At 30.6% G+C, this 14,958-nt stretch overlaps 2 protein-coding genes across 2 annotated transcripts in view; one reads left to right on the forward strand and one right to left on the reverse strand.

The window, feature by feature from the left end:
- LOC143237813 (unconventional myosin-Ie-like) overlaps window positions 1-14,958 on the forward strand; it is a 524,866-nt gene that overhangs the window by 234,261 nt on the left and 275,647 nt on the right. The window lies entirely within an intron of this gene.
- The window catches only part of LOC143237801 (unconventional myosin-Ie-like), a 93,346-nt gene that overhangs the window by 1,209 nt on the left and 77,179 nt on the right, over window positions 1-14,958 (reverse strand). The window contains 8 exon segments of the mRNA XM_076477408.1: window positions 1,406-1,512; window positions 2,004-2,085; window positions 7,037-7,122; window positions 10,645-10,725; window positions 11,232-11,402; window positions 11,852-12,019; window positions 13,855-13,965; window positions 13,967-14,052. Coding sequence (XP_076333523.1) covers window positions 1,406-1,512; window positions 2,004-2,085; window positions 7,037-7,122; window positions 10,645-10,725; window positions 11,232-11,402; window positions 11,852-12,019; window positions 13,855-13,965; window positions 13,967-14,052 — 892 coding nt within the window.

Here is a 14,958-nt window from a genome sequence, read left to right on the forward strand (position 1 = left end):
AGCTTTAAATAAACTTTATTTAAACTCAACAGAACCAGTCTCTTTCTTAACTAAACAGATAGTATACATGTGAGTATTGACAAATACTTTGAAATACCTTTCATTTTTTTCAAAACATTGTAGTTATTCATATATGTAGAGGGCTTATATTAAAATGTTTTGTAAGTAAAGATTTGTATTTCTTTAGAAACACTGCACATTCAGTAAATACATCCATATTAAAACAAAAAATAACAGAAAATAATTACTGTAGTAGTAACAGAACCAAGGCAACATTTAAACAGTTAATATCATAATGTTGAATAATAACTACAGTAAATTGAGACCAAGAAAATCAGGAGATAGTTAATACAGTATCAGTAGTACAAAGAAAAATAGGAGACTGTTAATATAGTCTCAATAGGACCAAGAAAAATAGGAGACTGTTAATATGGTATTAGTTGAACCAAGAAAAATAGAAGACAGTTAATATAGTATTAGTAGAACCAAGAAAAATAGGAGACAGTTAATATGGTATTAGTAGAACCAAGAAAAATAGGAGACAGTTAATATGGTATTAGTAGAACCAAGAAAAATAGGAGACAGTTAATATGGTATTAGTTGAACCAAGAAAAATAGGAGACAGTTAATATGGTATTAGTTGAACCAAGAAAAATAGGAGACAGTTAATATGGTATTAGTAGAACCAAGAAAAATAGGAGATGGTGAATATGGTATTAGTTGAACCAAGAAAAATAGGAGACAGTTAATGTGGTATTAGTAGAACCAAGAAAAATAGGAGACTGTTAATATGGTACTTCAAGAAGAACAGATAAATAACATGATAATACTGAAGCTCAAAATAACAGTGTGTAATTAATACGGTGATATTAAACTGTAAAGAACAGGAGATCGTTAATATGATAGTAACTGGACAAAGAAAAATGGATAAAATAACAGTGGATGATTAATATGGTACTAGTGAGGCCAAGAGAAGATGGTTAATACAGCAATAATAAAAGCAATAAGAACAGTAAATAATTAACACGGTTATTTTAGAGCCAAAAAAAGGAGTGGATGTTTAATCATATAGTAGTACAAGATATAGTTAATATGGTACTACCACATGGGATGACAGAAAATAAATGTTTAACACAATAATACTAGCACTAGGAAGAACAGTATATGATTAACATGGTTAATCATAACCAAGTTATTAACCAAGAAAGAGATTTTATGGTAAATGTGGTGATTGTGAGACTCGGAAGAACAGATAATAATTATCATATAACAAAAGCAACCTTAAGAATGTCGAAGAATCTGATAAGTTTAACTTGTAGCTCTGTCTTCTGAATAATTTAAAATGATACAGCATGAAAAATTATAACATTAACACTAGATTCTTTGAGGTTGGCAAAACAATTACCTAGGTTCATCCCAGTCATGTGCTTTCTTAGATGCATTGGGTTTAATACATCTTATGTAATGTGGAGTGCATTTTGTGAGAGCTTCGACTAGTTTGTTGGCTTGAGTCTGAAATTATTGTGCAAGTAATAAAAAAATAACATTAATTGATGTTGTAAAAACAATCTTAAGCAATGAAGTTCATAAAAAATACAGATTTTATTAAATATTTTATGGTTTCTGTTTAACACAATAATTAAAAATATATTTTAATATTTATTCCATGTACGTAATATTAATTATCCAAGAAAAACTATGGTGATAACTGAGTTCAACATATATCCATACCTACTTCTATTTTATTGATATAATACATTATAGGAATTGGTACAAGTATGAGAAGCATGTTATTCAGTTAAGGCTTGATGGGAAATGTCTTGAAAGGATTCTGTGCCATCTTAAACATCCTTCTGGAAGGATTTAGTTTCATATTGATAGTCTCTGAAACTTTTTCTGCATGTTCAACATTTCCACAAGGCTTACGTTCATCATTTTAATGAATTCCTGAATCAGCTGTATACATTATATATATATTAATAACCAAATATTAATTTTTTTACCCTTATTTTGCTACCAGCAGTTGTGGGCCTTGTGCGAATTGTACTGCTGACATTCTCTGGGAACAGGTTAACTATGAAAGGACTGAAAGACATAAACAAGTTGTTAGTTGGTTCTGCACAAAGCAACTTGAGGATTATATACTAGTCATTCATAGCAACTATTGAAATATTATTTACCAATGAATAGTGAGAATAACCATCACATTATAAAGCTCCCATGGCAAAAAGTGTTAGTAAGTTTCGATTTCATGATCTGCATGCGGAGCCAGATTATTTATTAGATGTAATAGGCACAGTGCCTAGGGCCCAAGAAATTTAAAACCAGGATTTATCACTTGTATATCCATAATTTACCTAACTTTTGGTTTAACTCATATGGCCTATGAACAGAAGGTGTCTAGGCCTTATCTAAGCCTTACAATTATCTTGATCCAGCACTGCCTACATGTTGTGAGTCAAGCACTTTAAATCACCAAATCATACCAGACCACAAAACACTTAATGTTTCAAGCAACTCAAAATTATGATCTGAAATTTGGTATTGAACAGAATACATTGAATTTCTTTTAAAGTATTACAAAAAATACTACATTATATTAAGATTACACCAAATAAACAAACAAAAGTAAACAATCCTACAAATGGGTTAAAATCTGAGTTTAAAGAGCAAAAAATTAAAAGTTTAGATGAAAACTGAATAAAAACCAAAGTTAAGCAATAAAAGCAATAAAGATGTAGTAAAAACAAAGTTTTATACATTAAGGAAAGGGAAAAAGAAACTAAAGTCACTTGTAGGATCAATTATGTACATACAATGTTAAAAATCCAATAGCTCTAAGGAGTTACTTTACCCTGAAAATTAAAGTGTTTTTTTGTGAATATAACACCAAATGTATTCATACATAAAGTTATATAACATAAATATATACAAATAAATATTTTAGCCAATTTAGATGGGGATAACTTACAAAGTTAGAGCGAGGTATAACATTAACAGTTTTGGAAAAAAATTAACAAAGAAACATAGTGTAGTGTCGAATGTGTGTTTACCCTACTATATAAAATACAATAATTAATGTCAGTTAACCATGATATTCTAATGATGTATGTTTACCATATTATATAAAATACAATTCATGTCAGTTAACCGTGATACTCTAATGATGTGTGTTTACCATATTATATAAAGTACAATAATTTATGTCAGTTAACGGTGATATTCTAATGATGTGTGTTTACCATATTATATAAAATACAATAATTCATGTCAGTTAACCGTGATATTCTAATGATGTGTGTTTACCATATTATACAAAATACAATAATTCATGTCAGTTAACCGTGATATTCTAATGATGTGTGTTTACCATATTATATAAAATACAATAATTCATGTCAGTTAACCGTGATATTATAATGATGTATGTTTACCATATTATATAAAATACAATAATTCATGTTAGTTAACCGTGATATTCTAATGATGTATGTTTACCATATTATATAAAATACAATAATTCATGTTAGTTAACCGTGATATTCTAATGATGTGTGTTTACCATATTATATAAAATACAATAATTAATGTCAGTTAACCGTGATATTCTAATGATATGTGTTTACCATAGTATATAAAATACAATAATTAATGTTAGTTAACCGTGATATTCTAATGATGTGTGTTTACCATATTATATAAAATACAATAATTAATGTTAGTTAACCGTGATATTCTAATGATGTATGTTTACCATAGTATATAAAATACAAAAATTAATGTTAGTTAACCGTGAAATTCTAATGATGTGTGTTTACCATATTATATAAAATACAATAATTCATCTTAGTTAACCGTGATATTCTAATGATGTGTGTCTATTAAAAAACTCAATATCTTGAATGATTACAGAAAGTCGACTTCCTTTTATTAAGGATTAATAGCAAAGGTTACCATCTGCATCAAAGAAGAAATAGTTTGCTTCATGAAACCTCTCAGTTTACTGAGTTTCTTTTAGTTTACATCATGAAACCTCTACATTTATTGGGTTTCTTTTAGTTTACTTCATGAAACCTCTCAGTTTACTGAGTTTCTTTTAGTTTACATACTGAAACCTCTCAGTTTACTGAGTTTATTTTAGTTTACATCATGAAACCTATCAATTTATTGCGTTTCTTTTAGTTTATTTCATGAAACCTCTCAGATTACTGAGTTTCTTTTAGTTTACATACTGAAACCTCTCAGTTTACTGAGTTTATTTTAGTTTACTTCATGAAACCTCTCAGTTTACTGAGTTTATTTTAGTTTACATCATGAAACCTCTAAGTTTACCAAGTTTCTTTTAGTTTACATCATGAAACCTCTACGTTTATTGCGTTTCTTTTAGTTTACATCATGAAAACTCTAAGTTTACTGAGTTTCTTTTAGTTTACATACTGAAACCTCTCAGTTTACTAAGTTTCTTTTAGTTTACATACTGAAACCTCTCAGTTTACTAAGTTTCTTTTAGTTTACATACTGAAACCTCTCAGTTTACTTACACAATATTTAACAGTTCTACCAAAACATTGTGTTCCCCTTTCTTCTACTTACACAACATTTGACAGTTCTACCTAAACATTGTGTTCCCCTTTCTTCTACTTACACAACATTTGACAGTTCTACCTAAACATTGTGTTCCCCTTTCTTCTAGTTAGACAATATTTAACAGTTCTACCTAAACTTTGTGTTCCCCTTTCTTCTACTTACAGAATATTTAACAGTTCTACCTAAACATTGTGTTCCCCTTTCTTCTACTTACACAATATTTAACAGTTCTACCTAAACATTGTGTTCCCCTTTCTTCTAGTTAGACAATATTTAACAGTTCTACCTAAACATTGTATTCCCCTTTCTTCTACTTACACAACATTTGACAGTTCTACCTAAACATTGTGTTCCCCTTTCTTCTAGTTAGACAATATTTAACAGTTCTACCTAAACATTGTGTTCCCCTTTCTTCTACTTACACAATATTTAACAGTTCTACCTAAACATTGTGTTCCCCTTTCTTCTACTTACACAACATTTGACAGTTCTACCTAAACATTGTGTTCCCCTTTCTTCTACATACACAACATTTGACAGTTCTACCTAAACATTGTGTTCCCCTTTCTTCTACATACACAACATTTGACAGTTCTACCTAAACATTGTGTTCCCCTTTCTTCTACTTACACAACATTTGACAGTTCTACCAAAACATTGTGTTCCCCTTTCTTCTACATACACAACATTTGACAGTTCTACCTAAACATTGTGTTCCCCTTTCTTCTACTTACACAACATTTGACAGTTCTACCTAAACATTGTGTTCCCCTTTCTTCTAGTTAGACAATATTTAACAGTTCTACCTAAATATTGTGTTCCCCTTTCTTCTACTTACACAACATTTGACAGTTCTACCTAAACATTGTGTTCCCCTTTCTTCTACTTACACAACATTTGACAGTTCTACCTAAACATTGTGTTCCCCTTTCTTCTAGTTAGACAATATTTAACAGTTCTACCAAAACATTGTGTTCCCCTTTCTTCTAGTTAGACAATATTTAACAGTTCTACCTAAACATTGTGTTCCCTTTCTTCTACTTACACAATATTTAACAGTTCTACCTAAACATTGTGTTCCCCTTTCTTCTACTTACACAACATTTAACAGTTCTACCTAAACATTGTGTTCCCCTTTCTTCTACATACACAATATTTAACAGTTCTACCTAAACATTGTGTTCCCCTTTCTTCTACTTACAGAATATTTAACAGTTCTACCTAAACATTGTGTTCCCCTTTCTTCTACTTACAGAATATTTAACAGTTCTACCTAAACATTGTGTTCCCCTTTCTTCTACTTACAGAATATTTAACAGTTCTACCCAAACATTGTGTTCCCCTTTCTTCTACTTACAGAATATTTAACAGTTCTACCTAAACATTGTGTTCCCCTTTCTTCTACTTACACAATATTTAACAGTTCTACCTAAACATTGTGTTCCCCTTTCTTCTACTTACACAATATTTAACAGTTCTACCTAAACATTGTGTTCCCCTTTCTTCTACTTACACAATATTTAACAGTTCTACCCAAACATTGTGTTCCCCTTTCTTCTACTTACACAATATTTAACAGTTCTACCTAAACATTGTGTTCCCCTTTCTTCTACTTACACAATATTTAACAGTTCTACCTAAACATTGTGTTCCCCTTTCTTCTAGTTAGACAATATTTAACAGTTCTACCAAAACATTGTGTTCCCCTTTCTTCTAGTTAGACAATATTTAACAGTTCTACCTAAACATTGTGTTCCCCTTTCTTCTACTTACACAATATTTAACAGTTCTACCTAAACATTGTGTTCCCCTTTCTTCTACTTACACAATATTTAACAGTTCTACCTAAACATTGTGTTCCCCTTTCTTCTACTTACACAATATTTAATAACTTTTAGTCGAATTTCCACTAAAAACTCTACAGCAACTAAATGTGATTACAAGTAGTCTTAGTAGTCAGATTTATATATATATCTATATCTTGGTGGATACTATTTAAAATACACAGTGTGTGCTTGGGCTAGGGAAACAATGTTGTATTGGACAAGGAATGTTGACCATGTTTACTATTTGTATCCATGCAAAATGTAGCAAGATATTAACAAAACATACAAGTCTGTGAATCTTACGTTCTTACAAATATAACTACATCAGTCGATTCTTGTTAAAATATACATTTGATCTTGGGAAATTTAGAAGCTTCACAAAGTACTTGTAACTGTGTGGCAACAAGACAAATACATGTTAATCATTTAGCTTTTAGTATAACAAATAATATCTGACAAATTTACAGAGATAATCATTTGATTTTTTAACTAAATGAAATTTATTTGTAAACTTTAAATGAAAATGTAAATAGATTTTAACAATGATTTACTGGTTCCTATAAAGAATTTACAAGTAAAATGGTGTTCTCACACTGAAGACGAAAAACTGGAATGATTCTTACTTATCACTTGTCTGCATTAACTGAATGATGTCTGTAAAGAGAACGTCTCGATTTCGTTCACAGAAACCATCCACGTCATAACTCACCTGAAAAAGTCCAAATCTGTTCAACATGTTCATTATTCATTGATTTTTATAATATTTTAATGTTATTCTGTGTTAAGAACTATTATTTTGTCCTAAACCTAAACAAGCAACTTTTATAAATGAAAAAAACAACAAACAAAAACACATTGCACCCCGAAGTTACAAAAGGGACACAGAGCCTGATATGTAGGAAGATGGGATAATGAACACATATACAATGTTTGTTTTAGGAACAAGAAGTTAACTCTTACTTCTCATATCTGGGAAGATGGGATAATGAACACATATACAATGTTTGTTTTAGGAACAAGAAGTTAACTCTTACTTCTCATATCTGGGAAGATGGGATAATGAACACATATACAATGTTTGTTTTAGGAACAAGAAGTTAACTCTTACTTCTCATATCTGGGAAGATGGGATAATGAACACATATACAATGTTTGTTTTAGGAACAAGAAGTTAACTCTTACTTCTCATATCTGGGAAGATGGGATAATGAACACATATACAATGTTTGTTTTAGGAACAAGAAGTTAACTGTTACTTCTCATATCTAGGAAGATGGGATAATGAACACATATACAATGTTTGTTTTAGGAACAAGAAGTTAACTCTTACTTCTCATATCTGGGAAGATGGGATAATGAACACATATACAATGTTTGTTTTAGGAACAAGAAGTTAACTCTTACATCTCATATCTAGGAAGATGGGATAATGAACACATATACAATGTTTGTTTTAGGAACAAGAAGTTAACTCTTACTTCTCATATCTGGGAAGATGGGATAATGAACACATATACAATGTTTGTTTTAGGAACAAGAAGTTAACTCTTACTTCTCATATCTGGGAAGATGGGATAATGAACACATATACAATGTTTGTTTTAGGAACAAGAAGTTAACTCTTACTTCTCATATCTGGGAAGATGGGATAATGAACACATATACAATGTTTGTTTTAGGAACAAGAAGTTAACTCTTACTTCTCATATCTGGGAAGATGGGATAATGAACACATATACAATGTTTGTTTTAGGAACAAGAAGTTAACTCTTACTTCTCATATCTAGGAAGATGGGATAATGAACACATATACAATGTTTGTTTTAGGAACAAGAAGTTAACTCTTACTTCTCATATCTGGGAAGATTGGATAATGAACACATATACAATGTTTGTTTTAGAAACAAGAAGTTAACTCTTACTTCTCATATCTGGGAACATGGGATAATGAGCACATATACAATGTTTGTTTTAGAAACAGGAAGTTAACTCTTACTTCTCATATCTGGGAACATGGGATAATGAGCACATATACAATGTTTGTTTTAGAAACAGGAAGTCAACTCTTACTTCTCATATCTGGGAAGATGGGATAATGAACACATATACAATGTTTGTTTTAGGAACAAGAAGTTAACTCTTACTTCTCATATCTGGGAAGATGGGATAATGAACACATATACAATGTTTGTTTTAGGAACAAGAAGTTAACTCTTACTTCTCATATCTGGGAAGATGGGATAATGAACACATATACAATGTTTGTTTTAGGAACAAGAAGTTAACTCTTACTTCTCATATCTGGTAACATGGGATAATGAACACATATACAATGTTTGTTTTAGGAACAAGAAGTTAACTCTTACTTCTCATATCTGGGAAGATGGGATAATGAACACATATACAATGTTTGTTTTAGGAACAAGAAGTTAACTCTTACTTCTCATATCTAGGAAGATGGGATAATGAACACATATACAATGTTTGTTTTAGGAACAAGAAGTTAACTCTTACTTCTCATATCTGGGAAGATGGGATAATGAACACATATACAATGTTTGTTTTAGGAAAAAGAAGTTAACTCTTACTTCTCATATCTGGGAAGATGGGATAATGAACACATATACAATGTTTGTTTTAGGAACAAGAAGTTAACTCTTACTTCTCATATCTGGGAAGATGGGATAATGAACACATATACAATGTTTGTTTTAGGAACAAGAAGTCAACTCTTACTTCTCATATCTGGGAAGATGGGATAATGAACACATATACAATGTTTGTTTTAGGAACAAGAAGTCAACTCTTACTTCTCATATCTGGGAAGATGGGATAATGAACACATATACAATGTTTGTTTTAGGAACAAGAAGTTAACTCTTACTTCTCATATCTGGGAAGATGGGATAATGAACACATATACAATGTTTGTTTTAGGAACAAGAAGTTAACTCTTACTTCTCATATCTATAAAGATGGGATAATGAACACATATACAATGTTTGTTTTAGAAACAAGAAGTTAACTCTTACTTCTCATATCTGGGAAGATGGGATAATGAACACATATACAATGTTTGTTTTAGGAACAAGAAGTTAACTCTTACTTCTCATATCTGGGAAGATGAGATAATGAACACATATACAATGTTTGTTTTAGGAACAAGAAGTTAACTCTTACTTCTCATATCTGGTAACATGGGATAATGAACACATATACAATGTTTGTTTTAGGAACAAGAAGTTAACTCTTACTTCTCATATCTAGGAAGATGGGATAATGAACACATATACAATGTTTGTTTTAGGAACAAGAAGTTAACTCTTACTTCTCATATCTGGGAAGATGGGATAATGAACACATATACAATGTTTGTTTTAGAAACAAGAAGTTAACTCTTACTTCTCATATCTGGGAAGATGGGATAATGAACACATATACAATGTTTGTTTTAGGAACAAGAAGTTAACTCTTACTTCTCATATCTAGGAAGATGGGATAATGAACACATATACAATGTTTGTTTTAGGAAAAAGAAGTTAACTCTTACTTCTCATATCTGGGAAGATGGGATAATGAACACATATACAATGTTTGTTTTAGGAACAAGAAGTTAACTGTTACTTCTCATATCTGGGAAGATGGGATAAAACAAGTACTGTTATCTGAGACCAAATTAACTTTAAGCATTATTAGAATGGTAAAAAAAAAATTCAGAGTTTGAAAGTAAAGAGACCAAGAATACCAGAACATCCAGTCTGGTGAAATAAAAACATTAAGTATTCTGACTACATTCTGTGAAGAGACCAAGAATACCAGAACATCCAGTCTGGTGAAATGAAAACATTAAGTATTCTGACTACATTCTGTGAACTTTCTCTCCAAATCAGGCAGCTGAAGAAAGTTACTGGTATTTATAATATTTTTGGACGTTTATTTACAAAATTTATTTCACTTCAAATATTCAAATAAAGTTTACTTTAAGAAGTATAGACACTGAGAATATTAACAGTTGATACAATTAATTGTCAACTTGTAACACATCAAACAGTTTCACTGAACACAAAACTATCTGTCCATATAAATAGTATATGCTCATATAAACAACATCTCTCTACATAAGCAGTATCTCACTATGTAATCCTTATATAATTTACCTCTTTTTTTTTGCTACAAATATATATTTAATCTTTATTAACAAATCCTATCTTTATTATGCACAAGAACTTACCACTCCAGCATAATGATGAATCACAAATCCACTACCTGATCCTTGAAAATGAGCATTACCCCCTACTGACTTTTCAAGTTTCTGTAAAAGGCATAAGGAAAGACAAGTTAAATAATGGATCACTGAAAGTTAGTGAACTATTTATACAGCTTCAAATATAAAAACATATTGTTAAAAGAACAAACCAATACAATTCTCTTGTTATGTAATCCCTGTCAGATCTGTCACTTATAACTTTTTATGGAAAAACTAATTAAGTAATTTTATAATGTCAGTATAAAACATATTTCCAGCACAAAAAAAAAGAGAAACCAATAGCCTTTAGACTTTAACTTAATGGGTTTTGAACTTCTTTCATGTTAGATTATTAAACAAGCAGTTTGATATGACTGATGGTGGTGAGACTTATAGCTGTAGCTTCATATAACACATGGTTTAATTAGCTGGCCCAATTCTATGGGAGACAATTGCAAATCTGAGTATGTGTTAGTTAAAGATGGATTCCAGCTAACAAGTATTATGACTGAAATCACGACAGCATTATAAGAAGAGCCTAATACAGACTAAATTACTGTGTGAAGAGCTACCTGTTGAAGCTGTACGTCAGCACCTTCGTTCACGGCATGCATCGTAGCACAGACATCATCGAGGATAGAGATAATACCAGGAGGACATTTACTCTCAATTAATTCACACACAACTTTGTTATTAAAATACTCCACTGGTTTCCATCTTATCCCTTCTTCAACATACTCTTCCTATGAGAAAACAAACAAAAACTCAGCTCTAAAAAAGTTAACAGTAATCTTCCAGAGCAATCAGTATATTTTTATGTTTATTTCAGTTGGTCCAGAGAATACAGTTTATTTTTTATTAATCATCAATAATTCATACAAAGTTTTAGGCTCACTTGATATGAAGTAAAATTTATTATTCAAGATTATTTAATATGTGATGTGCTATTTGTACAGTGCTGTGTTTACAACATGTAACAGATAAATATCCAGTGATTCAAACTTCTATGTTCTAGCTCAATAAGGTGAGATACATGTACAGAAAACAACTAATTATGCAACTGAACTTATCTTTATTAGAATAATTCAAAAACTGGAGGTTAAGAGAAACATAGATATAACACATATTACTCCAGTTATTTTAATTTATCTGATCTAACAAAATATGATTTTTATGAAGTTATTATATTTACTTGTTCGGTTTTCAAGGTCAGTTCAATGAATATCTGTTGAAGCTTTTCGTTGACATAATTGATACAAAACTGTTCAAACCCGTTGTTCTGGAAAATCTCAAACCCATAAATGTCTAGAATTCCAAGTGACAATTCGCTGTAAGATGTCTGCATAGCTGAGTTGACAGTCTAGAGGATGAAGTCAAACCAAAATCTAAACCTTCAACTTGTTTATTAGGCATTAAGAAAACATGTAACAAATTGCATGAAAGTTTAAAACCACAAATAAACCACTGTCAAATATTAAACCTGTCACTGATCTTGTGATTTATAACTGTAACAAAATCTACAGAGAGTAAATACAGACACAAGAGTAGAAGGTACCTTTATTGATGACAAGAAGCTACTTTTATTCTAGTTCTAAAATAATAAAAGTCTATAGACCCATCAGATTGTCCAGATCATTAAACCCAAAATCCTTATCTGTACTTAGCAAGGCTCAATTCACTAAAGCCATGAAAAGTTTCATAGTGGTGTTACAAAGTGTCACCACATACAAAGATGTAGTGGATGGTACTACCTATGATCACCACATGCAAGTTATAGAGAATGGTTTTACCTATCATCACCACATACAGAGTTGTAGTGGGTGGTTTTACCTATCATCACCACATGCAAGTTATAGAGGGTGGTTTTACCTATCATCACCACATACAGAGTTGTAGTGGATGGTATTACCTATCATCACCACATACAGAGTTGTAGTGGGTGATATTACCTATCATCACCACATACAGAGTTGTAGTGGGTGGTGTTACCTATTATAACCATGTACAAAGTTATAATGGGTTATCTATCATCACCGTATACAATGTCACGGAAATGTATCAACTGGTTTAGATTGCAATAAGTACTATATTCATAAATTATCTTCAATGATGATCTGTTTTTTAAAACTTTATCATGCACATGCTTCTGAAGTTTAAACATATAAACAGTTACTGATAACACTGTTATAAGTTACGTTTTTACTATTGTAATTTATTTGTTAGCTACAGGGATCCTGACTCTGAGATCTGTGTCAGTAGGCCTAAAACATCCTACACTGATGTCACAAAAATTTAGTGATTTTGTAAAACCCCTGGAACACAAGAATCAGATATAAACACGGGTGAGCCTGTCAGTTAGTTAAGTAAGAATGCAAAGTGAATTAGTGAAGCACAGATAGAGTTAATTAAAAACAGGATTTTGTTTTCAGTTACTTAATCAATCAACTTTGAAGTGATATAAATATGTTTTGTGTTTTTAACTTAATCAAGGTATTTCCATTTTGGCATCATTTGCAATGCAACTTAGGCTTAAAATTTAAAAAGTGTATGAACTTACAAAGAATTATTTAGATGAAAATACACCATTTTTTATCATAACATGCACTAGACTTTGAATTATATTCACCAGGTAATTTAAAGAGACTGCCAACGAAATAACAACATTACAAAAACAATTGCACTTCTACAATAAAGGTTACTTTGCTTGACTTGTTCTATTTTAGTTTTACTTTTGAAATAATTAGCATCCAATTCATATTACTATTGTCCATATACTGTTTCCTCATTTATATAACCAAACTTTAAGCAGCTTTCTCTACCATCAAAGTTGAGAAAAATATTTTTTTCTGGTTTGCCAGAAGTAATAAAAATAATAACGAGCAGGTTAATTCAGGAAACTTATAATTAATAACAAATGACGTTAAAACAGATAATATATTGTTCAATAATTCCTACCATTATTTTGATGAGTTGTAAAATAAATAAAATTAGTGAAAAATTAAACTTCCCTAACTTAATATGGTTTACACCATTCTTAAAATCCAGTAATACTTGAAGAGTCCCAGTATTTGGCAAAATACATTGTTGATACTGGTTACAGCAAATATAGTGTGGTTGACATATTATTATACACTCTTTCTTACTTCAACTTAGATGTTCTTATTAATACATATTTACTTGAGGTATTTCACTCACTTGAATGAGGTAGTCGAAGAGACGAGAATACAATCCTTTAGCTAAGGCATCTCTTGTATAGGCAGCTTGTTCCACGTTTAACTTCATCTCTATAGTTTCTGATTTACCACCCCCACTTACTGTCCATCACTCGACTAGTTAGTTTGGTCTCAATCATTTCCTCTTCAATACCCAAGAGAAAGCTTGGAAAGGCCAAAACTGGAAAGGAAACAGTTTTAATACAAATTTCAAAATTGTATCTAAAATGTTCTAAACAACATAGTTCAGAATTTCTCATTGTTGGTTCACTTTGCCTCATCACAAATACAAATATTATTTCATCTTGCATCTATAAAAGGAGATAAACTACAATTATTAAGTTAACTATTTTATTTATTAACCACATTTAAACAATATCAGAGTTAAGGAGGTAATGGTTGATAAATTCTCCCTCGGTCATGGCTTATATCTATTCAGTGACATGCTACACAACACTGATGTATTATTATGTATTCTTAGATGGTGCTGTCTTGTTCGTTTGTTTTTTTTGTGTACAAATATATACGATGGCTATTTGCACTCTGTTCACCACAGGAAATTGAACTATAGATCTTAATGTTGTAGTGTGTTGTGTCTCTAAGTTCTTAATATTAAGGTGATGAAAAATTGTAATAGGTTATATTTTAAACCTTCTGTTAAATGTTTTAACTTCTTACTGTTTATTAATCCATGGCATCGTTCTACAATGTTTTAACTTCTTACTGTTTATTATTCCATGACATCATTCTACAATGTTTTAACTTCTTACTGTTTATGAATCTATGGCATCATTCTACATTGTTTTAACTTCTTACTGTTTATGAATCCATGACATCATTCTACAATGTTTTAACTTCTTACTGTTTATTAATCCATGACATCGTTCTACAGTGTTTTAACTTTTTACTGTTTATGAATCCATGACATCATTCTACAATGTTTTAACTTCTTACTCTTTATGAATCCATGACATCATTCTACAGTGTTTTAACTTTTTACTGTTTATGAATCCATGACATCATTCTACAATGTTTTAACTTCTTACTCTTTATGAATCCATGACATAATTCTAGTGTTTTAACTTCT

The sequence above is a fragment of the Tachypleus tridentatus genome, chromosome 2 (genome assembly GCF_004210375.1).
Source record: "Tachypleus tridentatus isolate NWPU-2018 chromosome 2, ASM421037v1, whole genome shotgun sequence".
Classification (NCBI taxonomy): Eukaryota; Metazoa; Arthropoda; class Merostomata; order Xiphosura; family Limulidae; genus Tachypleus; species Tachypleus tridentatus.